Source organism: Sorex araneus, chromosome 9 (assembly GCF_027595985.1).
Source record: "Sorex araneus isolate mSorAra2 chromosome 9, mSorAra2.pri, whole genome shotgun sequence".
Lineage (NCBI taxonomy): Eukaryota > Metazoa > Chordata > Mammalia > Eulipotyphla > Soricidae > Sorex > Sorex araneus.
The window spans coordinates 67822978-67850944 of NC_073310.1; the positions used below are offsets into that span (position 1 = coordinate 67822978).

Genomic DNA, 27967 nt, shown 5'->3' on the forward strand with positions numbered 1-27967 from the left:
CTGCCTTCAAGTCTCCACGAAGCCTGGGCTTTTTGTGCACTGCCAGCTCCGCTCACCACTGCCACTTAGGATGCAGTTCACAGCGATGACTGTGGGAAAGACATTTGAAGGCTTTTCCTGTTTCTCAATGTAAGGCAAGAGCCTTAACCTCTGTTATTACCTCTCCAGTCTTCCAGTGCTTCTTTGAGAGTCAAGTTGAAGAACTGACCAAAGGGCCAGCTCCTAACGGCACTTCACCACGATATTTCATGATCCAAGTCTGGCCCAGTTGTGGCTCATAAGGAAGCCAAAGGGCAATGAAGACCCTGGTGGCCAGGTGTTTGCTATTATCACAGTTATTCACAATGTATGAACAGATGCCAACTCTGCACCGCCTAGCAGAATCAAAGGAGCTTCCAACAATCTGCCCCATGAAGATGAAGAGGTCAGACTGTTAATGATTTAAGAGGCTCCCTCTGAGAACGGCAATGGCCAGTAGCAGGTGTCCTACCCCCTGCACTCTCTTCAGCCATCCCTGCACTCTTGGGAACTATGCATATGTATCACAAGTTAGTGAGAATCTGCTTAGTAGCAAGTCGCTAAGTACAGGCCGAGAGAAGTATCCAAGGATTACATAAAATGTTTACAGGAGCCAGAGAGACATACAGTAGGCAGGGCACTTGCCCTGTAGGTGGCCAACCTGGGCCCCACATATGGTCCCCTAAAGTCTCCCCACAGGAAGTCTCAGCTGTGACTTGGCCCCCCCAGCTCATGGCATAAGGCCTTCATGGTCCTTCTGGTGCTCTTTGAGGTTTGCTGTGGGCTCAGGAATTATGGATCAGCATCTCCATAAAAAGAAGCGCAAAGGCAGGGGAATGAATTTGAAACATTACCAAGCAAAGCCAGGGTGACTGAGACTTCTAGAGATGTCCCAGTCTCTACCTAGTCATTGCTACCAACACACACGGAAGGAAGAGAAAGCAGTGACTTCTGGAGGGAAGACCTGATCATCGGTGCTTGACTCAGATCTCAAGCACTTTCTCACAGCGTGTTCTGTACAAACACCGGTGTCATGGGTCGTGCCTTCAGGGCACAGAAGCTCAGAGTGCTGAGGTGGAGACAACTGAAGTGTCGAGTGGCAGGACTAAAGCTGAAGGCACGGAAGCTCTGAAAGGGCCCGGTGAGCTCCTCTCGTCCAGGCCTGGTGAGAAGCCAGCATGGATTCCGGGTTCCACTCCATGTTCAGAGTCAGTCTCAGTCTCTCTCTCTCTCTCTCTCTCTCTCTCTCTCCCTCCCTCCCTCCCTTCCTCTCCCTCCCCTCTCTCTCTCTCTCTCTTCTCTCTCTCTCTCTCTCTCCTCTCTCTCTCTCCTCTCTCTCTCTCTCTCTCTCCTCTCTCTCTCTCTCTCTCTCAACAAGATGTCACTTTGGAATCTTAGTGGTCTGAATGATCTACACAGGAAGCCAGGTAGGAAAAAAAAAACTCCACAATGATGGGCAGCCACACCTTGCCACACCGTGCTGCTGTTTTCAAATGAGGCAATCCACATTGCCACTCTTCATACAAACAAGGATGGCTGGGAGGGCGCCCTGCCTTAGGTTCGATCCCTGACACCCCATCTGGTCTCCTGAGCCTGCCAGGACTGATTGCTGAGGGGTAGCCAGGTATGGGCCTAAACTGGCCCCCCTCCCCAGATCAACAGAAGCAAGGAGATAACTCACTCACTGAATCACATTAAGTGAGGTGGGGGGGCTTGACTTCGAGCCCGTGTTCTACCTTGAACACATACTTGCTCTCTCTCCCCTCACATCGAAGCAAATTCTCTTCAATAAACACTATCTTGTTTCACCAAAAACAAACAAAAAAATAGTGAGGCAGGGAGGCAAAGAAGTACCCCATCCATCTTGGTTTTCAGATGGCCTCGTTTCTTTCTTTCATTTTTTAATTATTATTATTATTATTATTATTATTATTTGCTTTTTGGGTCACACCCAGCAGCACACAGGGGTTACTCCTGGCTCTGCACTCAGGAATTACTCCTGGCAGTGCTGGGGGACCATATGGGATGCTGGGAATCGAACCCGAGTCGGCCGCGTGCAAGGCAAACGCCCCTACCCGCCGCTGTGCTATCGCTCCAGTCCCAATTTTTTGGGGTTTTTTTTTTTTTTTTTTTTTTTTTTTTTTTTTTGCTTTTTGGGTCACACCTGGTGATGATGCACAGGAATTACCTCCTGGCTCTGCACTCAGGAATAACTCCTGGCAGTGCTCAGGGGACCATATGGGATGCTAGGATTCGAACACGGGGTCGGCTGCGTGCAAGGCAAACACCCTCCCTGCTGTGCTATCGCTCCAGCCCCTTAATTATTTTTTAATTGAGTCACCATGAGAACAGTTACAGGGCTTTTTAGGATCAAGTCTCAGTCATACTATGTTCAAACACCCATCCCTTCACCAGTGCACATGTTCCACCACCACGAACCCTAGCATACCCCCCTCCCACTGCCCCTCTGCCTGTGTGGCAGATGATTTTCACTTTACTCTTTCCTTACTTTGATTACATTCAATTTTGGACGGGAAACTCACTATCATTATTTGGAGTTTTTCCCCCAGTAGTCAAACCTGTCGGAATGGCATCATTAGATTGTATGTTTTTCTATTGTTGGTAACAAAGAGCATATGATGTTGCATGGTTGCGAAAGCGGCCGCTCAGTTTTGGAATTCTGGTATTAGGTCCAGAGGTATTTCTGCCAGCAGCCGCTGCATCCCCGAGATTGGTTTCTGTGGCACTCGGATCCTAGCTGTTCAGGAGCGGAGGAGCTGTACATGGGCGACTGCTCGGGGTCTTATCTGGGCAGAAGGCAGGGCCGGTTCTGCCTCCCCCATTGCAAGATTCCCCATGCATCCCTCCCATCACTGTAAACTCCTACCTCTCTGTCCAATTGGTTCCTGAACAGTGTTGGCCGCCAATATGTCCAGGGGTGGAAAGGCTGAGGGACAGAAACCCTTCCCCTCCCGGGGCTGCACGGGCCGTAGCTTAACCATGGGAGGGGCAGGGGCACTGAACGGGGCGGCACCAGCCCAGTTTCCAATTTGCCCTGGCCACCGGGAGTCACGCCCTCGACCCACCCTGGGCACCATCTTGCCAGAACCAGCAGGTGAAGAATCCGGGTCATTCTGGCAGGCACCACCAGCTGGAGTTTGCTCCGGACCCCAGACCGGGCCAACAACAGTAGGGTGCCAGACGGAGAAGGTACAGCCAGCACACCTTCTCCAGATGGAGCCCTGGCGACACTGAACTACTAACACAGCTCCGGTATGCGGGACTGGGACATCTCCAAACTGCACGGACGCATAAGCGGCCTCTCCTGATATACAAAATACATGCTCAGGAATGGCTCCGCCACGCCTGAGCGACCATTATCCCAGAGGCACAGAAACCAACCTCAGAAACACAGCGGGATGCTGGCAGATATACTCCTGGACTCTGGCCTCGTTTCTCTACTATCACATATATCACATGTGCATTGCACAGCTACTGAAAGTTGCTCAGGGCCACGTTCCCTTCCCTTCCTGGGGAAACGGAGTTTCCCCAGGGGGGTGAATGTCTCACCACATAGTAGCCTGGTGCTGCCAGCAACAGAGCTACAGCACTGCAGGCTGTGAGTAACATGGAACGGTCTGCATGACGCTGAGGGAACGTGCAGGCTGGCAATGGACCACACGGGATTCGGCTGGGAAAGACAGCTCAAAACATCACCAACCCAGGAGGAGCCGCACACCAAGGCCACTCACCTTCCTGGGAAGATACGATGGGTGGCAGGTACTCAGGGATGTACTCCTTCCTCTCCTCAGCATCCTTGCTTCCGGGCGGAGGGAACTGCAGCACGTTGTTCTTGCTGACGGGGAACGAGGGGATCTGGTGCGGGAAGGTGACAGGCTCGAGGTTGTGAATGTAGTCCTCGAGTTCGTGGAGACTGACCCCCATCAGCTGGAATGCTTCACTGACATCATCCAGAATCGGGTCAGTCCGGCCATCTGAAACACAGCCAAAGGCAGAGCATGTTATTTCCAGGAAGGCCCACTGATGTTTGCCCAAGTATTAAGGAAAAAGTTTGAAGGAGCAAGCCGCCCACTGTCCAACTAAAACTACTGTCCACTTACAACCTCATCATGGGAAAGAATGTGAACATATTTTATTTTTTGGTTTGGGGTTTGGCAATATTCAGAGGTTAATTCTGGCTCTGCGCTCAGGAATCACTCCTGGCAGTGCTCTGGGGACCATATGGGGTGCCAGGGATCGAACCCAGATTGGCTACTTACAAGCAAGCACCCTACCCATGTACTATCTCTCCAGCCCCAAGAACACAAATGTTTTTTTTTTTTATATAAATTTATTTATTTTTAATTAATGAATCACCATGAGGGTACAGTTACGGATTTATACACATCTGTGCTTATGCTTCCCCCATACAAAGTTCGGGAACCCATCCCTTCACCAGTGCCCATATTCCACCACCAGTAAACTCAGCATCCCTCCCATCCTCCCCAATCCCATCTCCCCCCCACCCCACACTGTCACTGTGGCAGGGCATTCCCTTCTGTTCTCTCCCTCTAATTAGCTATTGTGGTTTGCAATAAAGGTGTTGAGTGGCCACTGTGCTCAGTCTCTAGCCCTCATTCAGCCCGCAACTCCCTTCTCCCACATGGCCTTCGACTACATTATAGTTGGTGATCCCTTCTCTGAGTTGCCCTTTCCCCAGAATGTGAGGCCAGCCTCCTAGCCATGGAGTCAACCTCCTGGTAGTTGTTTCTACAATTCTTGGGTGTTAGTCTCCCACTCTGTTATTCTATATGTCATAGATGAGTGCAATCTTTCTATGTCTGTCTCTCTCTTTCTGACTCATTTCACTTAGCATGAAACTTTTCATGCTGATCCACTTAAATAAAAAATTTGTGACCTCCTTTTTTCTAACAGCTGCATAGTATTCCATTGTATAGATGTACCAAAGTTTCCTCAACCAGTCATCCGTTCTAGGGCTTTCGGGTTTTTTCCAGATTCTGGCTATTGTAAACAGTGCTGCGATGAACATACATGAACACAAATGTTTTTAAGTAGAACACCTTATTATTCAGATCGCAGAAAGCAGACTCTTAAAGTCAAGTTTATTAATTTATTTTGATTTGGGGTTCACTGGAACTCACGGGCTATTTCCCGGTGGTGCCTAAGGAACCACGGGGTGCCAGAAATTGAACCCTAGCCTCCTATATGAAAACCATACTAAACCCTCTGCACCATCTCCCTGGCCCATGGAGCCAATTATTTCTTGTGGGGTACAATTTGAGGTCACCCCGCAGTACTGAGGAGCTAGTCCTGGTGCTCTGTACTCACTGGTCACTTCTGGGGGGGGGTACTAAGGGGACTCTATGATGCCAGGGGTTGTCCACATGCAGGATAAGAGCACCCTCTCTCCAGGGCTCAGCTCAAACATGATCTGACAACCAGAACACCGCAGATAGCCACATTATCAGGTAGTAGAGAACAGACACAAAAAACAAATACCTAGTAATACAATTATGATCATTTTTCAACAAGTAACTAGTATGAGGGACTTAGGAAGGGCCCACGATACTGTGTCTACTGATGATACTGATTGATTAGCCCCTGGAGCAGGGGCTAATACATAGTTGGCACTCAATAAACACTTGCTGAATTAATTCTACCATGCCTTAGTTTTTGATATGTCAGAAAATTTAGAGAAAGGTCTTGGATCATGAGGGCAATTAACATGAAAATTTAAATAGAACTGGAAGGTACGACATCAATGGCGTAGGCTGAGTCAGATACAATGAGTTAGATCGCAGCTAGATAGAATGAGATTTCTTTCACACAAGGAAGTTTCTTCAGAGTCTCCCCTTTGCTGAACTTCAGGTCTTCACAGGTCCTGAAACATCTAGAAACCCCCAGCTTGATCCTGCTTTGCACGAGGAGGCCAGCTCCATTCCCAGCATCGTGACTAGCCCAAGCATGGAGCCAAGAGAAGCCTGGGAACACCATCAAGTGTGGCCCCCAAACCAAAACCCAACTGACCAACAAAAACAAGATACATGTCTGTTCACATGCACGTAGGACAGTTCTGGAAGGATAAACAACCAACTTCACGCATTAAGGGGGTAATGGCTACTCTCACTTGTAACTCCAGACAGTTCTGCAGCCTGTAATGTTTTACAAGTATGGGTTATTTCTAGGATGTATGAAAGAGACAGAAAATTCATATTCCGTTTCAACTCTTTTCATTAAAAATCTTATGAGGGAAAGGGTGGGCCACACCTGGTGATGTTCAGGGCTTAGTCCTTGCTCTACACTCAGAAATAACTCCTGGGGCTGGAGCGATAGCACAGCGGGTAGGGCGTTTGCCTTGCACGTGGCCGACCCGGGTTCTAATCCCAGCATCCCATATGGTCCCCTGAGCACCGCCAGGGGTAATTCCTGAGTGCAGAGCCAGGAGTAACCCCTGTGCATCGCCAGGTGTGACCCAAAAACCAAAAAAAAAAAAAAAAAAAAAGAAATAACTCCTAATGTGGGGATCAAACCTGGGTTGGATGTGTGCAAGACCAATGCCCTACCCAGTGTACTATTGCTCTGCCCCCTAAAACTGTTACTATTCTCTCAGTGCAACATAATGATCATTTTGGTGGATCCCTTGCTACGCTTTGCAAATTTAACCTTAAGCCTGGTACTTCCTCCCGTAGTGTTTTTTTTCTCTCTATTCCCTCCAACACTACCTCAGTCCAGTTCCAATCCCACCCTCTGTGCTCTCTTGCTCTGTACAACAGCCAACTTTTTTTATCAATTAAAATTTTTGTTGTTGTTGTTGTTGTTTTCTTTTCCCAACTTTCTTGCAGTACCTCTCATTTTTTTTGGGGGGGAGGCAGCTTTTCTGCTCCTGCACAGCGATGCTCAGGGGTTACTCCTGGTGTGGCTGGAGGGACCACAGGGTGCTGAGGATTGACCCTGGATCGGCCACATACCATACAGCCCTCCCTGCTGTACCACAGCTCTGGGCCTCAGCCTTCTCGGTCCTGATCCCATTCGGATACCCAAGACAGCTTTCCCGGATCTGAAAGGTGCTCTTCACTTTTACTGCATTCTTTATTTGGGGACCACACCTGGCTGTGATCAGGGCTTACTCCTGGCTCTGTGCTTAGAGATCACTCCAAATAGTGCTGGGGGCTACATGGGGTGTCGGGCATTGAACCAGGGTCAGCTGCGTGCAAGGGAAGTACTTTACCTGCTGCACACATGGCTCCAGCCCCGGCTCCCCATCTTTAGACAACTATCCACACAGCTTGACTCAAATCCCAGCTTTTCTGAGACAGACCCCTGGCCCCATGACCTCTGGCCCCAACCAAAGCCCTCACCTTGCTCCTGTGCTTAATACCTCAAGCACATGATGGCAGCTGAAGAGTCTCAGTGCTTTCAGCCCTCCCACACCAGAAACACAGAATCTGGGGCCTGCCCCAGTGCTCTGACAAACTACCACTGTAGGGAAATTGGCAAAGGCATTATGGGGTGAATGAACAGAAACTGACATTACTACTTTCACCCCTGAATGAATTTTAACAAAGGGACAAATACCACTTGGAGGCTGCCGTAGACATCTTGACACCCATGTACACATCCTTTGGTCTGGGACTGTGGCTTGGTACTGTTGTGGCTCGTATCTAACCTAGTGCTCAATTCAAAAGCAGTGTCAAGACACGTGACAAGGACAGAATGGACCGAAAGAAGCAGCATACAACATTGCATAGTGGCAAGTGGGATTATGAATGAGTTTCAAGTCAGGGAAGCATAGGGAAAAAACATTTAAAAGGGCTGGAGAGGGGTCTTGCACATGGCTGACGCAGGTTTGATCCCCAGCATCCCCTTCAGTCCCCAGAGCACTGCCAGCAGTGACTCCTGAGCACAGAGTAACCCCTGAGCATCACCGGGGGTGGCCCCCAAACAAACAAAAAGGTGGGTTAGAGAGATAGTAGAGAAGGAAGGTTGTTGCCTTGCATTCAGCTGACCCTCTATTGGTCTCCAGCACTACATATGGTCCCCTGAGTACTGCCAGGTGTGATCCCTGAGCACCACTGATATGGAAAAAGAAATAAAGTAAGGATAGTACAGGAGTACAGGATGTTTAAAAGTCTTTAAACATCTTTACAATAAGTATAACAATAATTAGCTTTTTTTTTAAATAAAAGTCACCAAGTCTTGGATAAGCCCATCTGATGCTCTCTCAGACAATTCTGGTTCTTTCATCAGCTTATGCTCCTTTTGGCTGGGAGAAATAAACCTGCTTTTTTGTAGGTTTACAAGCCAACTCCCCCCCTCCAATAAAAACCCACCACATCTGACTGCAGAATAAGTACCACTCTCATAACTGCATTCTCACTAACAGAAACTGGGTGGTTAAGAAAGAGGGTGCTATGGAGACTGCTCCTGAGTGCCTGTACTAATTCCCTGCTGGGTTCCTACAGAAAAGTATGTAATGGGGGAGTCTGGGATGATCTAATCCTTACTTAGGGAACTTGGTAGCAAAAACTCAATCCTTCATACGCAAGGGCCAGGAAGTGGGGATGAGGAAAAGTAGCAAAAGTCTGAGCTCCTGGTAGAGGATGTCCATGGCCACAGGGTCACCAGGCTGGTCAGAATGAGAACAGGAGGCTGGTTTGGGAAAACTATGTTGGAAAAAGACATTTTTACAGCTGGAAAAATGAGGTGACTGAAGGGCTGTTAGGGTGGAGAACTGCCAGTTCATTCATTCATGCAGCCGGTATTTCCTGGGTGCCGACAGTACTATGGCCCCGGACAAGGTGACAGAATACAAACAACAAAGTACATCTGTCTCCTGGGGAGGAGGGAGAGGTGACATGAACACGGGCAATGACTGAAAGCCAGTGCAAAGTGACTGTCCTGGCCCCGGCTGTGCTCGGGCACACGGCCGCCACAGAGCATGTGCAGACACGGTGGGGGGGGGGGGGGGTGAACCCGGCTGGCAAAGGGCAGGTGCAGAGTACAGCAGGGGAGAGGAAGAGGCCGGCAGAAGCAGGCACACAAAGGGAGGCTCGGTGCCGGCCTAACCAATGCCGATGACAAGCCCCACATGGCCTAGGGCACACCACTCTCACAGCACCAGGCCGAGCTCAGGGCATCTGGCAAGGAGACCCCTGACAGCCCCTCCTCCAGCTGACCACCTTCAAGAATGACGAGGGCTGGAGCGCCAGGGCGCCCGCCCTGTACACAGCTGACTCGGTCTAGCTTCCACAGGCTCCCGGAACCCCGCCAGGGGTGCTCTCTGACCCGAGGACAAAGTCAACAAGAAAAGGAAAAATGACCTGAAATTTTTTATCTTTACCAGTTTTGGGGACTGGAGCGATGGCACAGCGGGTAGGGCGTCTGCCTTGCACGTGGCCGACCCGGGTTCAATGCCTCCATCCCTCTCAGAGAGCCCAGCAAGCTACTGAGAACATCCCGTCTGCACGGCAGAGCCTGGCAAGCTACCCGTGGTGTATTCGATATGCCCAAAACAGTAACAACAAGCCTCACAATGGAGACGTTACTGGTGCCCAATCGGGCCAAACGATGAACAACAGGATGACGGTGCCACTACAGTGCTACGGTGCTACTAGTTTTGGAGCTACGCCCTAAAGGACTCAGAGTTTACTCCTGACTCTGAACTGGGGGAACCATGTGGGGTGCCAGGGCCGTGGGTGGGGTTTCAAACCCAGGTAGGCTGCAGCACGCAAGGCAAGTGCTGTAACCCCTGCGCTAACTCTCCCAACTGGGACTTGAAATTGAAATGTCTGGCTGTTCCCTAGCATGCTCACAATCACACTCACACACACATACACACACACTCACGTGCACACACGGCCATTCATGCATGTGCTCCTCTGCACTCTCACGCGTGCGCACACACATGCTCACGATGCACACATTCACTCATACACATACACACAAAAGCTCACTCATGCACACACAAGCTTACTTTTGCACACATTCACACACTCATACTCATGCATCTTCAGTCACACTCATACACAAGCTCATTCATGCACACAAACAAGCTCACTCTTGTACACATTCACACCCATTCACATACACTCATACACATACCCATGTTCACTCGTGCACAATGACTTACACCCAAGCTCACTCGTGCACATATACACACACATGCTCAGTTGTGCACATTCACACATACACTCATACACACACCCATGCTCACTTGTACACACATTCACATACACTCATACACATACCCATGTTCACTTGTGCACAATGATTCACACACCCAAGCTCACTCGTGCACACATACACACATGCACTCATACACACTCACCATGTTCACTCGTGAACACATTCACATACACTCATACACATACCTATGCTCACTCATGCATACAAACACACACAAGCTCACTTGTGCAGATATACACACATACACGTTCACACCGATGCTCACTTGTGCAGACACTCACTTCACACACACTCGCTCGTGCAAATATTCACACTCATACGCAAACTCACTGGTGTGCACACCCACCCCCTCACACTCGCTCTCTCAGGCACTCACACTCACACAAGCTCACGGTGTGCACACCCACCCCCTCACACCCGCTCGCCGGTGTGCACACCCACCCCCTCACACACGCTCTCTCGGGCACTCTCACACAAGCTCGCCGGTGTGCACACCCACCCCCTCACACACGCTCTCGGGCACTCACTCCGACAAGCTCACGGTGTGCACACCCACCCCCTCACACTCGCTCTCTCAGGCACTCACACTCACACAAGCTCACTGGTGTGCACACCCACCCCCTCACACCCGCTCTCTCGGGCACTCACACCCACCCCTCACCCCCGCTCTCCGCACTCACTCACACACGCTCCCGGGCACTCAGGGCGCGAACGGCCGCTCTCTCGCGCACACACGGACCCTCGCGCGACTCACTCGCACGCCCGGCCCGCGACGACGCGCACGACGGACGGGCAGCGGCTGCGGCGCGGGCGGCGCGGGCCGGGGGTCGCGCGGGGCGGGGGCGCGGCCGGCCGGTACTCACAGAGCTCGGAGTAGCGGTGGCAGCCGCGGCCCAGCTGCTGCAGGTAGCGCTGCAGCACGTCGGTGAGGAGGTGGCAGGCGCTGAGCTGCACCGAGTCCCAGCCCAGCGCCTGGCAGATCTGCGCCACCGAGACCCTCAGCAGCGAGCGCGAGTAGCTCTCGCACATCCCGCCGCCCGCCGCCGCGCCGGGCCCGCCGCTCGCCTCAGCACAGCCGCCGCCGCATCCTCCGGGCCCCCGCGGGGAGACGCGCCCTCGGCGCCGCGGCCCCGGCGACCCCTCAGAGCCGCGGCAGCGCCGAGCGCGCCCGCCTGAGAGCCGCCATTTTGGGCTCGCTCCGCCTCCCGCCGGCCCGAGGCAGCGCCAGCCGAGCGCCGAGCGCGACTCCGCCTCCCGCGGGCCTGAGGCAGCGCCAGCCGAGCGCCGAGCGCGACCGACTCCGCCTCCCGCCGGCCGCCGCGCGCGCCCCCGAGCCCGCCTCCCGCCGCGCGCGCCCCCGAGCCCGCCTCCCGCCGGCCGCCGCGCGCGCCCCCGAGCCCGCCTCCCGCCGGCCGCCGCGCGCGCCCCCGAGCCCCGCCTCCCGCCTCCCGCCGCGCGCGCCCCCGAGCCCCGCCTCCCGCCGCGCGCGCCCCCGAGCCCCGCCTCCCGCCGTCGGCCTAGGGCAGCACCGGACGGGCGGGCGCTCCGCGCCGGGCGACGCGGCGGCGGGGCCGGGCGACGCGCCGAGGGTCTCCTCAGGGAGCTGGTGCGCGGCGGGCCGGGACAGGTCTGTCAGGGGCGAGCCCTGAGCGCGCCAGCCCGCGGGCTGTGCCCCCCAACGAAAGACCCCGAGACCCCGAGCGCCCGGGCGGAGGGGCCTTGGGAGCTTCCGGCCACCTGTGCCCCCCCCCCCCAGGACCCCTCCAGAACGCAGCGTCGAGGGTGCACGGGGCCTGGGAGCTTGGAAGACGAGGCCGTGGCGGGGGCGCCGGGCGGGGGCCGCGGGCTCGCGCGTGCTTCCCCCCACCCCCTGTCCCACCCGCGCGTGCTTCCCCCCACCCCCTGTCCCACCCGCGCGCGTGCTTCCCCCACCCCCTGTCCCACCCGCGCGCGTGCTTCCCCCACCCCCTGTCCCACCCGCGCGCGTGCTTCCCCCCACCCCCTGTCCCACCCGCGCGCGTGCTTCCCCCCACCCCCTGTCCCACCCGCGCGCGTGCTTCCCCCCACCCCCTGTCCCACCCGCGCGCGTGCTTCCCCCCACCCCCTGTCCCACCCGCGCGCGTGCTTCCCCCCACCCCCTGTCCCACCCGCGCGTGCTTCCTCCCACCCCGTCCCACCCGCGCGTGCTTCCTCCCACACCCTGTCCCACCCGCGCGCGTGCTTCCCCCCACCCCCTGTCCCACCCGCGCGTGCTTCCCCCCACCCACTGTCCCACTCGCGCGTGCTTCCCCCCACCCCCTGTCCCACCGCGTGCGTGCTTCCTCCCACCCCCTGACCCACCGCGCACGTGCTTCCCCGCATCCCGTCCCACCCGCGCGTGCTTTCCCCACCCCCTGTCCCACCCGCGCGTGTGCTTCCCCCCACCCCATCGCACCCGCGCGTGTGCTTCCCCCCACCCCCTGTCGCACCCGCGCGTGCTTCCCCCACCCCCTGTCCCACCCGCGCGCGTGCTTCCCCGCATCCCCCGTTCGCACCCGCGTGTGCTTCCCCCCACCCCCTGTCCCACCCGCGCGTGCTTCCCCCACCCCGTCCCACCCACGCGTGTGCTTCCCCCCACCCCCTGTTCGCACCCGCGCGTGTGCTTCCCCCCACCCCGTCCCACCCACGAGTGCTTCCCCCACCCCGTCCCACCCGCGCGTGTGCTTCCCCCCACCCTCTGTCGCACCCGCGCGTGCTTCCCCCACCCCCTGTCCCACCGCGCGTGTGCTTCCCCGCATCCCCTGTTCGCACCCGCGCGTGCTCACACACGTGCGCCCCCAGCTCTCTGCTCCCCAGGCCGATTGGCCCAGGTCACTGTGCCTTACCCTAACCTGCAGAGACGGGCTGCAGCGGCTTTGCTTGGGGGTCGCTCCCTGCAGTGGAGGGGCTCGTCCTGTTTGCCTGGACTGCCAGTCCTCCGACTGGGGTGGGAGGCAGCAAATACTGAGACGACCATATGGTCCCCAGAGCCTGCCAGGGGTGATCCCCGAGGGCACAGGCAGGATGAAACTCTGAGCACCAGCGGGAGTGACGCCAAACCAGAAAAAGCACCCGAGGTCCAATGGTGGCTGCTGGTCAGGTCCAGGAAGCAGAGGAAAGCAGCATGCACCCAAGGTGCCCAGACGCCATACGGTGCAGGGATCCAAGGGTGGGGGGTAGTCTGCGTCCAAGGCACGGACTCACTGCCAGGTGCATGCGGGAGGGCCAGCATGCCCCAGGCCTGTGGGCACCACTGCGGTGCTCATCTCTCCCTAGCAGCCACCGCAGGAGCGCATCAAACTGTTCCCTGAACCACCGGTCGATTACCATGTCTCTGAGGTTAGTAAATGCGGTGCTTGGAGAATTAAAAATACATTCTTCTATTGACCTTTAAAATGCCAGAGCAGGGCTGGAACACACATCTGCACCCTTGAGACCCACATTCTGTCTTCCCAGCTGTGCCACCAGGAGGGACCCCGAGAGCCAGCTGGAGTTAAAAATGAGATACCAAGAATGACAGCAATCTAAGTGAGAGTGTAAGACATCTCACATGCTGCGGGATTCTGACGGCAATGAACGTTTGTGCCAAAACACACAGTCCCTGTTGCAACGAACAGGGAGCCCGGCACTGTCAGCCAGTGGCTGGTGACCCTGCCACAAATGCAGTATGGGAGGTGTGACTGTGGGGCACAGGGCAGTGGAAATGCCCTGAGTGTCGAGTGGTGAGCTGATGGCCCACAGAGCAGGGGTGGACAGCGTTCTGATGAGGCCAACCAGGGAGTGGGCAGTCACCTACTCCCTCCACCAGGACCCTCCCAAGAGGCTGGGTGGGACTTGCTCCAAGAGCCTCTTTATTAACAGCTCATCAAAAAATTTTTAGAGTAGCACATTAGCATTTCTGAGTATCTTAACAGTATCTCAAATGAAAAGCAGACCATGTTCTTAGATAGAAAGCACAGTGATTTTCTTATTGGAAGTCGTTTATTGTAAGATAATTTACAAAGATCTGCTGTCCTTATAACTCAACAGCCCAAACATTTCTTTTGACGAGGACAGTGATAAAGTCAATCCATAATCAGTGTGCTGAATTTTCTTCCTTTACCTGAAAAACAAAGGACACAAGTGAAAATCAAGCTATCGGGGGAAATAATGATGTCAAATAATAAAGCTTAGTGCCACTGGAGCCTCGGGAACTAATGGAGCAATCGGTGACCGCACTAGTGGCTGCCAAATGTGATCTGAGGCCCTTTCATGGGGTCCAAATGGCTAAGAAAGACTGCCTGCGCCACCATGTCCGGCTGTTTGTGGGCACACGCAGTGATGCTTCCCAGGGGCTCAGAAAGGATGGACAGAAGGGTGAAAATCCAGCTATCTTCAGGCATGAACTCAGAACCGCTATCTTCAACAATCCTTATTTAACCCAAACTGATGCCGATTTTCTCATATATTACTTAATACATTAAAAAAAAAAAAATCCCACACCCCCCTGGCACCATCCAGATAGTACTGCTCAGGACCCACTCCACATTTTCAAAATCACTTCCTGTCTAGCTAGCTAAATTTCTCTTCTAAAGGGGCTTGGGAGAGAGTGAGTGAATTGTCAGACTTTACCTCTTGTCTGAGGATGCAACTTGGTTTTCATTAATCCCTGGTTATTGTATTAGAGAAAAAAGACAAACACAGAACAAGTGGTTAAAAAGCCATCATGCTAGTTAATTGTGTATCTTCCGATTCACTAGTCCATTTCTTCACTTGTTACCTTGAGTATAGCAACATGAACAGGTTCCAAAACATTCTGTTACAATAGGTTTATGTCTATTCTAAGTTACTCAGTTCACGCTGGTTAGAGGCGATAAAACCATGTGCAATAAACCCATATTCATGCAAGTTTCAAGTACACAAGACCAAGAAAATACTTTAAAACTTTTTTGTAAGTAGCACACTGCATCATTTCAAACATTTTTTGACTGGCAACAAATACTTAACATCACAAACACTGGTTTATTTATGCTTTTGAAATTCAGGGTTTTTAGAACCAGGACTACACCCAGCAGTACTTGGGAGCCCCTGACCACTGACCATCTCCCTGGCCCAATTTTTTTTTTTTTTTTGCTTTTAACTAAATAGCCAAAGAAATCTGCTCAATCTTCTATATTACTAAATGCATTCAATCTTTAAAGAACTAAGCACGGGTCAGAGAATCATAAAAACCCAACCAGCTTGGGGTTACACAGGATCTAGATTACCCTTCTAGAGCATGAAAATTCCTATTCCAGTTTCAGAATTCTGTCTCTCATTTCTCCAGTCTTGCTCATACTGAGTCCAACTTCCCACAATCCTAACCGAGCGCGAGCACGGGCCTCCGTTCTGCAGGAGCATCCCTGCTTCACCCAACCCTAGGTATCCTTCCCCCGGACCTCTCCCAGAGCTCGTCTCCCCAGACCGTCTCACTGACATGTAGCAGCAGGAAGAAAGTTTGAGGACCAACAATCTAGTCACTTGATTCCTGACCAGACTCAACACTGATGACAGGCGTGTCGCAGCCAAGTTCAGCAGCGCACACAGGTGGTCAGGCACTGGTCACTGCCCTGTGCTCTGTTGTCCAGTAATGCTCAGAAGCACAAGAGAAGGATGCTGAGAAGAGTCTCCGGAGGCTGGACACTGTTCTCGAATTCTGAGAGGTATGTAGGGCCAGCTTCATTTCTCCAGAGTGAGTCTCTTGCCAAGTCTCAGGCATGTGCCCACTTTTCACACACCTAATGGTGTGACTCCTTTCTGACCTTCCCTTTGCCTTTTTGTTGTGTTTTAGGGCCACACCTGGTTGTGCTCAGGGGTTACTCCTGACTTGAGCTCAGGGGACAATAAAGGGTGCCAGGGACTGAACCTGGGTTGGCAGCGTGCACAACCAAGCACTCTACCTGCCATACTATCACTTTCACCTGAGCTTCCACTTCTTAAGGCAAAGCATCATGACTTGATCAATGGAGTCACGTGTGCCAATGAAGGTTTTAGCCTCTGTCACTGCCTGCCACTGCAGCCTGCACTGAAGCGTGTTTTGTCAGGTGCTTCAGTAAGGGACTCACATTCTCTTTAACCTGGTTTCACAGACATTAGTTTCTAGGGACCCTCAAGAAAAGCAGTGTATTATCTTAGAATATACAAAGTAACTCTAGCACCAAATCATTCTATAGATTTCTGTTCAGACCAAAACCAGGCCTGTAAGGTTTGCTAAATGATGCCAAGTTATCTGTTTTCTGAATGCTTCAAAAGCGTAAAAGTCAGCAATACACCAATCTCTAGAAAGAGGAAAAGAAGCCCTAGTGTCAGCTGCAAGAATGAAAATGAACAAGAGCACCCTTTCTCTCCATCTGCAAATCCTAAGGGCCTGGCTGCCGATGAAGCCGTGTGTGTCCGGGACAACAGGCACAACCCGCCCCCGGGACTCACAGAGCAGCAGCGCCCGAGATGATCTCGATCAGCTCCTTGGTGATGACGGCCTGGCGGGTGCGGTTGAAGGTCAGAGTGAGCTTGTCGATCATCTCCGCTACAGAAAAAAACAAGTTTAGACACCAAACTCGAAACATTTGACAGTCACGCCACACCTCCCATGGGAAATGGTTTTCTCTCTTGTGCAGCTGGAGACCACGCCCCAGGTCTCCCACACACAGGGAGGGCAAGCACTCTACGATAGAGATGAGACTCCACAAAGAACGATGCAACTGCTGAGGAAACCCTCCGCCCATCCCCTCAGGCCCCCTCCCACCCCTGCCTGTGCTGAGGAGGCTGGTCCTCAGCACCTGGTCCTGTGCCCACCCCCCACACCCCTGCCCCACCCCTGTCTGTGCGTACAGGCATTCTTGCTGGCATTGTCCATGGCCGTCATCCTGGCACTCTGCTCGCTTGTGGTCGACTCCTTCAGGGAGTAGTAGATGATGTTGGCCAGATTATACTCCTGGTAGTTCTGCAGCACATCAGCATCAATGTCATCGTAGATACTCATGTTCTCTGTTGAAACAGAGAAACAAAAGGAAATAGAGCACAGAGATGACTTCAAGCAGACCAGCACACACGTGTCATATTCTAGGGGCACCATGAACACAAAGGGAAGGGAACCCAAAGAACACACACCAGATTACTGCAGTGTGCCCAGCAAAATATGATGCTAGAATGAAATGTGAGGTGAGCTTTCATAAAGCAAAGACACCACCTAGAGAACGGCAGCCCACAGCTGAAAAGCCCTCCAGAGCTCACCAAGCAGAGACAGTCACTGAAGAAATTAAGGGAAAAATGAAAACCAAGTGCAGTGAACACCAAAGCGCCTTCGCGCCTTCTCCTGGCTGGTTTTCAGAAAGCTCTGCGTTTATACACAGCTGGTTTTCAGAAACCAAAAGGAGCAATACTTCCAAAAGGTTTGTTTTCAGGTCCAAGTTGAAACATGGCAACCTGGGGGAGCTGGGGAGAGCACAGCAGGAGAGCGCTTGCCCTGCATGCGGCTGACCCAGGCTCAGTCCCCAAGACCACCAGGAGTGACCCCTATCAGAGCCAGGACTGATCCCTGATCACGACACCACATGTGGCCCCAAAACAACAAAAAGTTGTTGTTTTTTTAAATAGACAGAATTAGAGACTGCGGAGGATTTTAGTAACTATGCTGCAGAAATTTAGCAACGCTTCAATGCACTCGCTAGTGGTAAAATAGGTCAACACGATGCGAAATTTCATCAAGCAAGAGACACCACGGGTCAAACCCATGTTTAAAGGACCACAAGGAAAGTCTGAGTCAATATCACATGCCTCAGCTTCAAGAAGCTTCCAGCTTCAGGTGACGCCCTGGGAAATGTATGTGTCAGACTAGGTGACAGACGAAGAGAACAGACTTTAGGGGAACAGGGTCCACTCTGATTCCAACAGTAAAACCCGAGAACTGCGGGGTCTGTGTGGAGCTGGGAAAGGGGTGTCTCTCCTCAGCTGCTACGGGAGCAGGACCGTGCTCAGAGCTGCCTGTCTCAGAGCTCACAGCTGTGGTGTTCCCCGTCTGGCGACAAGACAGAAGGTGCCCGCAGAGTGGGCAGAACGTGGGCCCAGTGGAACGGGGTCCTGACAAACACTATTTCCCTGAAGGTGCAAGTCCCTCCTTTCTACGTGAAAAAACGCTTGTCGCACGAAAATACTTACCAGCATTTGCAATTGTATCAAATGAAAAGATGGGCTTTTCTTCTGTTTTGTAGGAAATGACAGACCTAGAAAAAACATACACACGAATTTAAAAGTATGTTTTAACCACTTCAACACACATTTATATATCTTCATATATAAATGAATACAAAGCTTTGCTTTCTAGATGGTTCTTGCCTGAATCGATTAAAGATGATAGACCCTTCATCAAATTCATATCCAGAATTCAGTAATTCAAGGGCGATGACTGATGCATCTCCGAAGGTTGGGGGCTTTCTCCCCACTTCCTTGAAGGTCACTAGAAACTGGTCAGAGTGAGTCCTGCAAGGTGGAGAGGCCACAGTTGAAAGGGACATTCTGCTGAAAGCACACGGGCAGCCAAGACAGCGCTGCCACTGGGGATGAGGCTGAGGAGAGGAGCTGTTCAAGGAACTGGGCGTCCCCACGCTTATCGGGATTACTCCAGCAGCACTTGCTAAAAACATCAAGAAACCAGCCCTTCTTGTTTTCTGCTTCTCTTGGCTTTTACTTCTCTCCTTCCAATCCTGATTATCAGCTGTTCATTTCCAAGGTGGCTTTGACTTCTTCGTCTTAAAAATGGCAACAGCTGATTTCACTTTACTTTTGGTAAGGAAAAAGAAGCAGAAGCAAGGGAGGAAACGAGAAATCTATAGGCTATATAGCCTAATATTCTAGAAGGGTAATAGCAACCCCCCGAGTAGAAAACAGGTTAAGACAACATCCTGCTCAAAGAAACCTGCACTCATTCGTGTCTGCAGGGGAAAGAAGCCGCCATATATCTGAATTACCTGTGAAGTATCCCCCTGATTTTGTCACCGATGCCAACGATCATAACTTCCTTCCCAGCTGCCGTGAGGTTGGCCACCTCGTTCTTCATCTGCTTAGCCACCGAAGAGTGAATAGCCCCGCACAGCCCTCGGTCCGAGGACACACCAATGAGAAGGTGCTTCTTCTTGTTCTCAGGGGCTTTGATGTCAGCTTTTTCATAGAGAGCTTAAAAATCAAAAAGCAGCAAGGTTTTTCCAGGGAGCTCACGTAAACACAACGATGGCCTTGGCTGACTTAGACAAGTGCTGCAGGCAGGTGAGATCAGCCCCTGACCAATGGCGGCTCTCTACTTCTCAATTTACACTCAGGCTGGCAGCCAGAAAGGGGTCAATCTCCTACGACTAAGGCTCCTGTGGCCAATTTATCTGAACGAAAGATAAGCTGATCTAAATAAAAGAACATAAAGAGACCCACATAACAGAGCTAAGTACTTATCAAACGATCAGACTGCTAAGAATTTAAGCCTTTGTTAAACAATCAGAAAAAGCAGGAAGCAAGCATGTGTTGGTACTAAGATCTATCCACCAAGCTCTCAGAAGAGCGCTGGCAATCAAGTAGCTGGCAATCAGGGTGCCACTTTGTTTGGAATACACTAGCAACTCCACTTTGTGGTCTGTTCTTCTAAGCAGCAGAGGCAGCATGGGGATGACTGACGGGCACCCAAGGACTAGCTGGGAGCTGCCCCAAGACCCAGGTGAAGGCAGGGGCTGGCAGCTCCTGGATCACAGCACTGCTTATGGGCAGTCCAGGAAATGGCCAAGGTGCCAAGCCCCCAAACTGCACCAGACTTAGTGAGCCGAGCTCGCTGCTGTAGCACAGAGAGTCACCCGCCCCAGCCTCCTCCCTGACAAACACCTGCTATTGCTGAGTACGCAGAGGCCTTCGACAGCAATGTCTGAGGACACCTAGGAGAAGTGAGGAACTCCAAACTTCAAGGAGGTATTTTCATTTTTTAAAAATGCTTTACAGTGTGCAGATTAACATGCCTATTTTAAATATTCAAACAATTAGCCACTTAATACCTAGCAGTTCGGGGTTTTTTGTTTGCTTAAAGCACTTAGAAACCACTGACTTATCAAGACACCTTCTCATGGTTCCGGGGATAGGGCCCACAGCCCTCCCCCTAGACAGGCTCTCCACAGGGCCAGAGACCCCCAGTCCTCTCCTGAATTTTCAATATCATGCTACAAATACTCAAATTAGCTATCTTTGATCGAGCCTGGGTCAGCCACATACAAAGTAAATGCCTCACCGCTGTACTATTGCTCCAGTCCCGGAATCAGATTATAGAATCAATTATTTGCATTACTATATTCATATTATGCACTGTCTGTAGCACTTCTGTTCCACTGTTCATCGATTTGCTCGAGCAGACACCAGTAACGTCTCCATTGTGAGACTTGTTACCGTTTTGGGCATAGCAAATACACCACGGGTAGCTTGCCAGGCTCTGCCATGCAGGCAGGATACTCTCGGTAGCTTGCCCGGCTCTCTGAGAGGGGCGGTGGAATCGAACCCAGGTTGGCCACATGCAAGGTAAATGCCCTACCCATTGTGCTATCGCTCCACTCCAATGCTGAACAGAAAGAAAAAAACAAGATGTAATTCATGGTGATCTTAGAATATGGTTTCCTCCCTATTTTAGGTTGAATCTGGGTTAAGAAAATATTTAGTAGGTGTCCATCAAAGTCTTTACTCTGATTGAGTATGTGACATTTCAGCAAGCCCACTAGACACCATGACGTATACTGAGAAAGGAAGGCTTCTGTTTGGAAATTCAACATGTCTGTGAAGCCTTCCAAATGGGAATTTAGAAACTGGCCACCGAGTTCCCCTTGAGTTCTGGTCCTTCCCGAGCCTAATGAAAATATGAGCAATGGAAGCGGAGCAGGGGCAGCCATGTGCTGGAACTGCAGAGCAGAAGCAAGCCTATCTACGGGACCAGAGTGACAGTACAGTGGGGAGGGCATTTGCCTTGCATGCAGCACACTTGGGCTCAATTTCCAGCATCCCATATTGTCCTCTGAGCTTGCCAGGAGTAACCCCCTGGCACTGCAGAATGTGTCCCCAGCCCCGAAGGGAAAAAAGGAAGCAAACCTATATCATGTCTTTCCCAAATGTTCAGCCAAGTTATCCACAAACTTATAGCAATTATAGCAACTTATAGCAATTCTGAGGGGACATGACAGCTGCCTGGGTGGGTGTCCCCTTCCTCCCTACTGCTCCATGTGAGTCCCTCCAGAAGCTGTGCGCTCGTTCGAAGAGGAGCCTTCCCCCGAACAGAGACAGACTAAGGGTATACGAGTAGCTGCGCTCCCCTGCTGGAACCTCCTAACAAGCTCATATTATGCATCAAATGTAAATTATAAACAAACACATCACCCTTTCTCCCCCCAAGAAGGTGATTCTCTATTTCTCACATAAAAAAGAGCAAGGGGTGTGGGAACAAGAGTGCGGTGCTGGGTCAGTGGTCACAGCCAGCACCTGAATCACTGGGCCATCTCCTGGCCGTAGGTGCTCTTCCCTGCGGACAGGACAGGGAAGGACAGACACCGAGGGCACACACCAACGCTCTTACCCAAAGAGCCCGTTCCGTACACGCGCGCTGGCTTCAGCTCCCTCTCAGCTCGGGCGTATTTGGCAGCTGCCACCATTTTCATGGACTTGGTGATTTTCTGAATGTTTTTGATGGACTTCAGTCGCCTGGTAACTGGAAAATGGAAGTGTGTTAAGATCAAGAATTACTCTATGCCTGGACTCATTTGCAGAGTAACACAAATCTTTTTCTGAAACTGCAGGGTAGAACACTAGCACCTGGCCCACCCATAGCAGCGCACGGTTTCGGGTCGGAACAGAGCTAGTACTAAGGGTAGCCTCGACCCAGAATGAGGGTAATGAAGTCGGACAGGATGCAGACTTTCACTGCATAATTTTAAATGATCCTTTTTTTTTTTGTTTGCTTGTCTGGGGCCCACACCTGGCAGTGGTTGGGGCTGACTCCTGACAGGGCTAAAGGGATCACAGGGGTTGCTGGAGACCAAACCTGGTGAGCCACGGGCAAGGAAAAAGCCCTTCCTGCTTTACTCTACCCCCAGCCCACAAATTTAGTTCTTAATTCATATATTGAAACGAAGTACTTACTATCTTTCAAAGTTGCCATATTTCGAACTTGGATCCTGAAAATAAACATATTTGAAATATTACTACTCACTAGTTTCTGGAAACCAGCCCTACATTGAGACAAAGCTGAGTTAACGAGCCCACTGCAAGCCGCCCGGCACCTCAGCACCGGGGCGCACCAGCTCCGGTCCCTCCCATGCCTCCCACATCATCCCAGGCCAGACAGGCCAGGGGCAGCCTCCTCGGAAAAGCTCTTGGTTTCCGCGTGCAACAAAGCCCTTCGGTCACATCTGCCACCTCTCACACAAGTCCCATTACCACAAGCTGAAAATATGCATAAACCAATTCTAACTTTTCCACTAGTGTTCCTTCTCTTTAAAATCTGTCTACAATACTATGTGTGTTTTAGGGGCGCCATTTCATACCTCTTCTCAGAGTCTGTTGCCGCCCTCACCCACCACTGAAGCCCCGCGCCCCTGCAGCAGCCCGCCCTCTGACACGCAGCTTCTTAAACAGGGAACATGACCGCATGTGGGTGGTGTGACTTTTTAAAAAAAAAAGACTGCTTTAAAATATGTTTTAAATCCATTCCTATTCCTGTGTACCCAGGATTCATAAACATTTCTCTGGGGCAAGGGGATGTGAGTGGAAAAAGTTTAGGAAGCCTCGCTCAAATATCAAAACCGGTTAAAGGCCCTGTAAGAAGTGAAGGATTCTATACCACCAGCTTCGTAAGGTATGCTCGTCACTTGGATATACACGCAACATAAATCAACACAAAAAGCATCACCAGTACAGTAACGAGTTAAAGGAAAATCCCCCTGAACGGAGCAGACTCGAACAGCCACTGACGATGAGCCTCTTAGTAAACAAGGCTGAGAGCTGCCCACCCTCATCCTGGCACCCAACACCAGGGCAATCCCAGAGCAGAACTCGCTCTGCTCCTAGGACAGGTCCTAGGTCTGTCCTCCTGCTGCCCCCCCACTCCGCACAGCACCAAGTCTCGCTGAAACAGGAAGAAAACTGAAGGCAAACAGATTGGGAGGGAGAAATAAAGCTGTTTCAGTTACAGGTATTAGCAAGCCTACTTACAAAATTCCAAGGAATCAGCAAAATCAAAACCAAGCCCCCAAACCCCTCCTGAGTACGGATCCAAGATGAACCAGCAAATGGCAGCACTTTGCTTTCTACCAGCGGTGTGCTGGGGTTTCCAACGGGGGCACTGCAGTTCTCAGTTCTAACCTGCTGGGGAGGGCTGGGGAGCTGCTCAAAGGAACCAAGACCACCCCAGCAACACAGGGGCCCCACTGCCACACACACAGGGGAGTGTCGCCGGGTGCTTATACTTAAAATGGGTTAGACGGCCAACTTTTTAAGTATTTAATCTCAATAAACACAAAACCTTGATGTGTAAACTATTAAAATATATGTAAGACCTGAGGAAATGACAAATTGCTCAAAGAAACCAATGATCTCAGGGCCAAGTGGGTAGGGAGTTTCCCTTGCGTGAGCTGACGTGGGTTTGACCCACGGTCCCAAGCCTGCCAGGAGTGATCCCTGAGCACAGAGCCAGGAGTACTGCCTGAGCATAGCAGGTGGCCAGCAAACAAACGAAACACCTAAAATAATGCTTCTCTGTATCTGCCCAGTTGATCTGTCTACTAAGATCCCGCAGCATCACTCACCGCTGCCAGACTGTATGCAACCAACATGCCTTTCGCACTCGAATGCACCAGCCAACTTCAGTGTATGTGGACGTGCCGTGGAGCACTCAACGTTCCCCAGCAAGCACCCGAAAGCCACAGACACGGAGAAACTTGGCAGGAAACTTTGGCAGTTAGACTTCCAAAGAAAATTTGAAAAGGCAAAACGATTCCTGCTATATGACATTCGGACTACACAAGCAGTAAAAAGCCCAGTGGCTGGAAGACTGAGGGGGCAGTGAGAACTACTGTACCACAATCATCTGTCAAGATGCACAACAGCCTCCAGTGGAGAGTGAAGTCTACACCTTAATGAACAGCGTGACCACAGTGGCTCCAAAATGCTAACACAACACACACTGCACTAGGTCAGCAAGTAATGAGTACTGGCGACTTAGTATTTGGAAGGAACTCTGTAATGTATGTCCAGTATTTCTAATATTAGACTTATAAAAACAGCAATAATTACTGGGGTCCAAGAGGTAATACTGAGAGATTATTCCTGGCGTTGGAAGAAGGTGCTTGCCTTGCACGTGGCTGATCCAGGCTCCATCCCGGCACCACATATGGACCCACCCTGAGCCCCACCAAGACTGATTCGTGGGTTCAGTGTGGGGAGTAAGCCCCCCACACAGCTGGGTATGGCCCCAAACCAAATCATTTTTTTAAAAAAAGAACTGTAAAAGTGCAAGTTAGGCAGTATCTTTTTGTGATTTTTCTATGTGCATAAAAATATCCTAATGGTCGGGGCTGGAGCAATAGCACAGCGGGTAGCGTGTTTGCCTTGACGTGGCCGACCCGGGTTCCCATATGGTCCAGCATCCCATATGGTCCCAGGAGTAATTCCTGAGTGAAGAGTCAGGAGTAACCCCTGTGCATCACTGGGTGTGACCCAAAAAGGGAAAAAAAAAAATCCTAATGGTCATAACACAAAGTTATGCTTAAAAATCTTTTGACTTATGTATCCACTAGTATTACTCAGGCATAGATAAAATTTTAAAAAGTAGTATTAATTATATGAAATGATCAACTAAAGCCAGGGAGATGGCTCCAAAGCATCCAGCACAGGCTTTGCAAGTGTGTGTGCAGCTCCCCCACCCCCCACAACTGAATCTGATCCCTGGTGCCACAGCTCCAGTACCACGAGAGAACAGAAGACAAAAGCTGTGGGCCACTGGCAAGCCTTGCTGTTTCAGAATAGATTTACCTGCTGCTGCGACCAGTCATTAACATTTTTCACAACTGCGCCTGGAAAGTGACACCCTCATTTTCTATTAAATCAATGCAATATACAAATTCGCAGTTTTTCATGCTGCTTCCGTCGTGCAATGTACCAGCACCCGTTCTTCCACCTGTGTCCACATCTCTCCACCTCCCCAGTTTTCCTCCAGCAACCCCAGCCTGCCTGGATGGCAGACACTTTTCTCTCTGCCCTTCTTCCTCTGAGGCACTCAGTCTGCAATCCTGTTTCTGACAGGAATCACGCCTACCACTTTACCTCCTGCCCGCACCCATTCTTGTCCGGGGGAGCTTTCTTTAAACTGTAGTAACATTTCCACTCTGAAATAAACTAATGCATAGCGATCTTTGAAAATCATGGGTTTTTGGGGAGACGCTTGCGTTTAACGGACAGAAGAGCACGGCCAGAGACAGTCCCACAGACCTTGAGTTCCCGGAGCATCCTCCATGGGGGCTGAGCAGGAGAGTAAGATCTCCCACAGGTGGCTCCCACTGCCCATCTCTCTCTTCTAACCATGGCTATGTTACAGCTTTACAGGAATTTCTTGGTTTGGGGGCCATGACCAGCAGTGCTCACTGAGTACTCACTGTGGTGGTGGTGCTGGGGACAGAAACCCCATGGGTCACATGTAAGGCCAGAGTCTTGCCCTGCTCTCTCTCTCCAACCCCCACACCTGTTTTTTTAACCTCAGTACAAAATAACATCCTGCCTTTCCCCAGACAGTTTGTGCAACTGAATAAGCTCGCAAAGGAGAGGATAAAGCCAGTCACAACCAGTTACAGCACCTAAAGATCCACACCACGCCTCGAAGTGTGAAACGGTATCAAATCCAGAAAGTGGAAAATCAAAAATTGTGGATCGCTGAATCTATGTATCATTGTTAGAGACTGAAGCAGACAATGGGGGCAGGGGGGCAATGATCTAAGTCAATGATGTATCTTAAGAAACCAGTGGCTGGAGCAACAGCACAGCGGGTGGGGCGTTTGCCTTGCACGAGGCCGACGAGAGTTCGATCCCCAGCATCCCATATGGTCCCCCAAGCACCCAGGAGTGATTCCTGAGTGCAGAGCCAGGAGTAACCCCTGTGCACTGCCGGGTGTGACCCCCCCCAAAAAAAGAAATCAAAGGCAGTTTGAAAGGATTTCAGGGTGGATCGCCATGCCTACTGCAAAAATTCAGGAAATCGAGGACAGAGAAAACACCAAGAGTCTAATTCTAAAGTAAGTGGTAAGTCAACGCCCGCCGGACACCATCCCACACCAGCAGCTGCAGGGCCAGGCCAGTCTCCAGAGCAAACCCCACTTTCCGTGGAGGCGAATTTCCGAAGCCCTTTCCCAGTTCCCTGGCCGACCTCCGGCCCCGACAGGAGCAGGCCTCTCCTGGCCCCTCCAGCCCCCTCCAGGTCACAGCTCCTGTGAGCGCCCACTGGCTCAGACCGGCTCAGTGGCGGAGAGCACGGCGCGCCTCCCCACAGCCCAGCTCCTGACACTGACAGGCGCAGAGCGAAGGTCCGGGGGCAGAGGAGCAGAGAAGCGTCAGGCCGGCAGTGCCGTGCGACAGCGAAGCTGGCACCCTTTGCCGTGGAAACCCCCCGCCAGGCATCCCGCGAGCAGCGGCGGGGTGCCAGCCCCTGCCCGCCACCCCAGAGGCTAAGGTCAGGGCGGTGACCTCTGCTTGCAGACTGGGGTTGTAGCTCTGGCGCACGAGAACCGAGAGGGGGTGCTCAAAACGGAGTTCTCCACGGAAGACCTCCGAGTGGGCCGTACAGGCTGCAGACCCTTTGCCCCGACGGTTTACACCAGCCTCAAGGCGCCCGCGCGCCCCCGGGCCCCGGATCTCCGCGCCCGACTGCAGGCTGGGCGGCGAGGGTCCCCCTGCGCAAGCAAGCGGGTGCACGGCGGGCCCGCGCGGGGACCCCCACAGTCCCCTCGCTCGGGAAGGGGGGCCCTGCCAGAGGCTCCCACGGACACCGGGACCCCCGGAGCTCAGCCCCCGGCCCGCTCCCGACGCCTCGCCCGGGGCAGGAAGCTAAAGCCGCCGCAGCTCGCCACTCCCCGGGAAACGGGGCAAGCGGCGTTCCAGGGCCGGCAGGAGGGGCTGGGCCGGCCGCCGGCGCGCGCCCTCTGCCCTGGGGCCCGGGCCGGCGTGACCTTGCGGGGTCACCGCCGCCGCGCCCGGGTTCCCGGGGGCGCGGGTCGCCGGGCCGCGCCGCCCCAGGGGCAGAGCCCAGGTCCCGGGCACCCCACCGGGCAGGGCCGGGCAGGGCCGGGCGGGGCCGCGCGGCGCCGGCGGGTCCCGGGAGACGCGGCCCCGGGCACGCTCCGGCCGGGCCCCAGGGACCCCGCGGCCAGGGCCCGCCCGCCCGCGCGGCCGCCGCCGCCCCCGCGCCCGCCCCCGCGCCCGCGCCCCGCGCCGCGGCCCGCCCGTACCATTGCGGCTGCACGGCCCAGGCCGAGAGCCCCGCGACGCCTGCCCGGGAGAACATGATGGCGGAGCGGCGCTGCTGAAGGTCGGACACTCGCGCCGCGCCGCGCACGCGCGGCTCCGCCCCCGCAGGTCGCGCGGCTCCGCCCGCCCGGAAGTCTCGCGAGCCTTCAGGCCCGCTGAGGCCCCGCCTTCTTCCGGCCCCCGCGGCCTC

At 52.8% G+C, this 27967-nt stretch overlaps 2 protein-coding genes across 3 annotated transcripts in view; both read right to left on the minus strand.

Annotated features, from left to right (window-relative positions):
- TAF3 (TATA-box binding protein associated factor 3) overlaps positions 1-11461 on the minus strand; it is a 73864-nt gene extending 62403 nt beyond the window's left edge. The window contains exons 1-2 of the mRNA XM_055147162.1: positions 11088-11461; positions 3771-4013 (exon numbers count right to left, since the gene is read on the minus strand). Coding sequence (XP_055003137.1) covers positions 3771-4013; positions 11088-11253 — 409 coding nt within the window. The 5' untranslated portion in view covers positions 11254-11461. The remainder of the gene's footprint in view (positions 1-3770; positions 4014-11087) is intronic.
- A 2743-nt stretch (positions 11462-14204) lies between these two features.
- Positions 14205-27885, minus strand: ATP5F1C (ATP synthase F1 subunit gamma). Of its 2 annotated transcripts, XM_055147353.1 has the most exons (10): positions 27759-27884; positions 22408-22442; positions 21845-21976; positions 19227-19431; positions 18595-18738; positions 18418-18482; positions 17092-17247; positions 16690-16786; positions 14854-14890; positions 14205-14344 (listed from the first exon to the last, which is right to left on the minus strand). In XM_055147353.1, exons 1-9 carry the CDS (start codon positions 27812-27814, stop codon positions 14884-14886), a joined length of 897 nt encoding a protein of 298 aa, XP_055003328.1. In that variant the 5' UTR covers positions 27815-27884; the 3' UTR covers positions 14205-14344; positions 14854-14883. The 2 variants fall into 2 exon arrangements, with proteins under 2 accessions (XP_055003328.1, XP_055003329.1); XM_055147354.1 differs by lacking the exons at positions 14205-14344; positions 14854-14890 and having other exon boundaries at positions 16686-16786; positions 27759-27885.
- Positions 27886-27967: the final 82 nt, after the last annotated feature.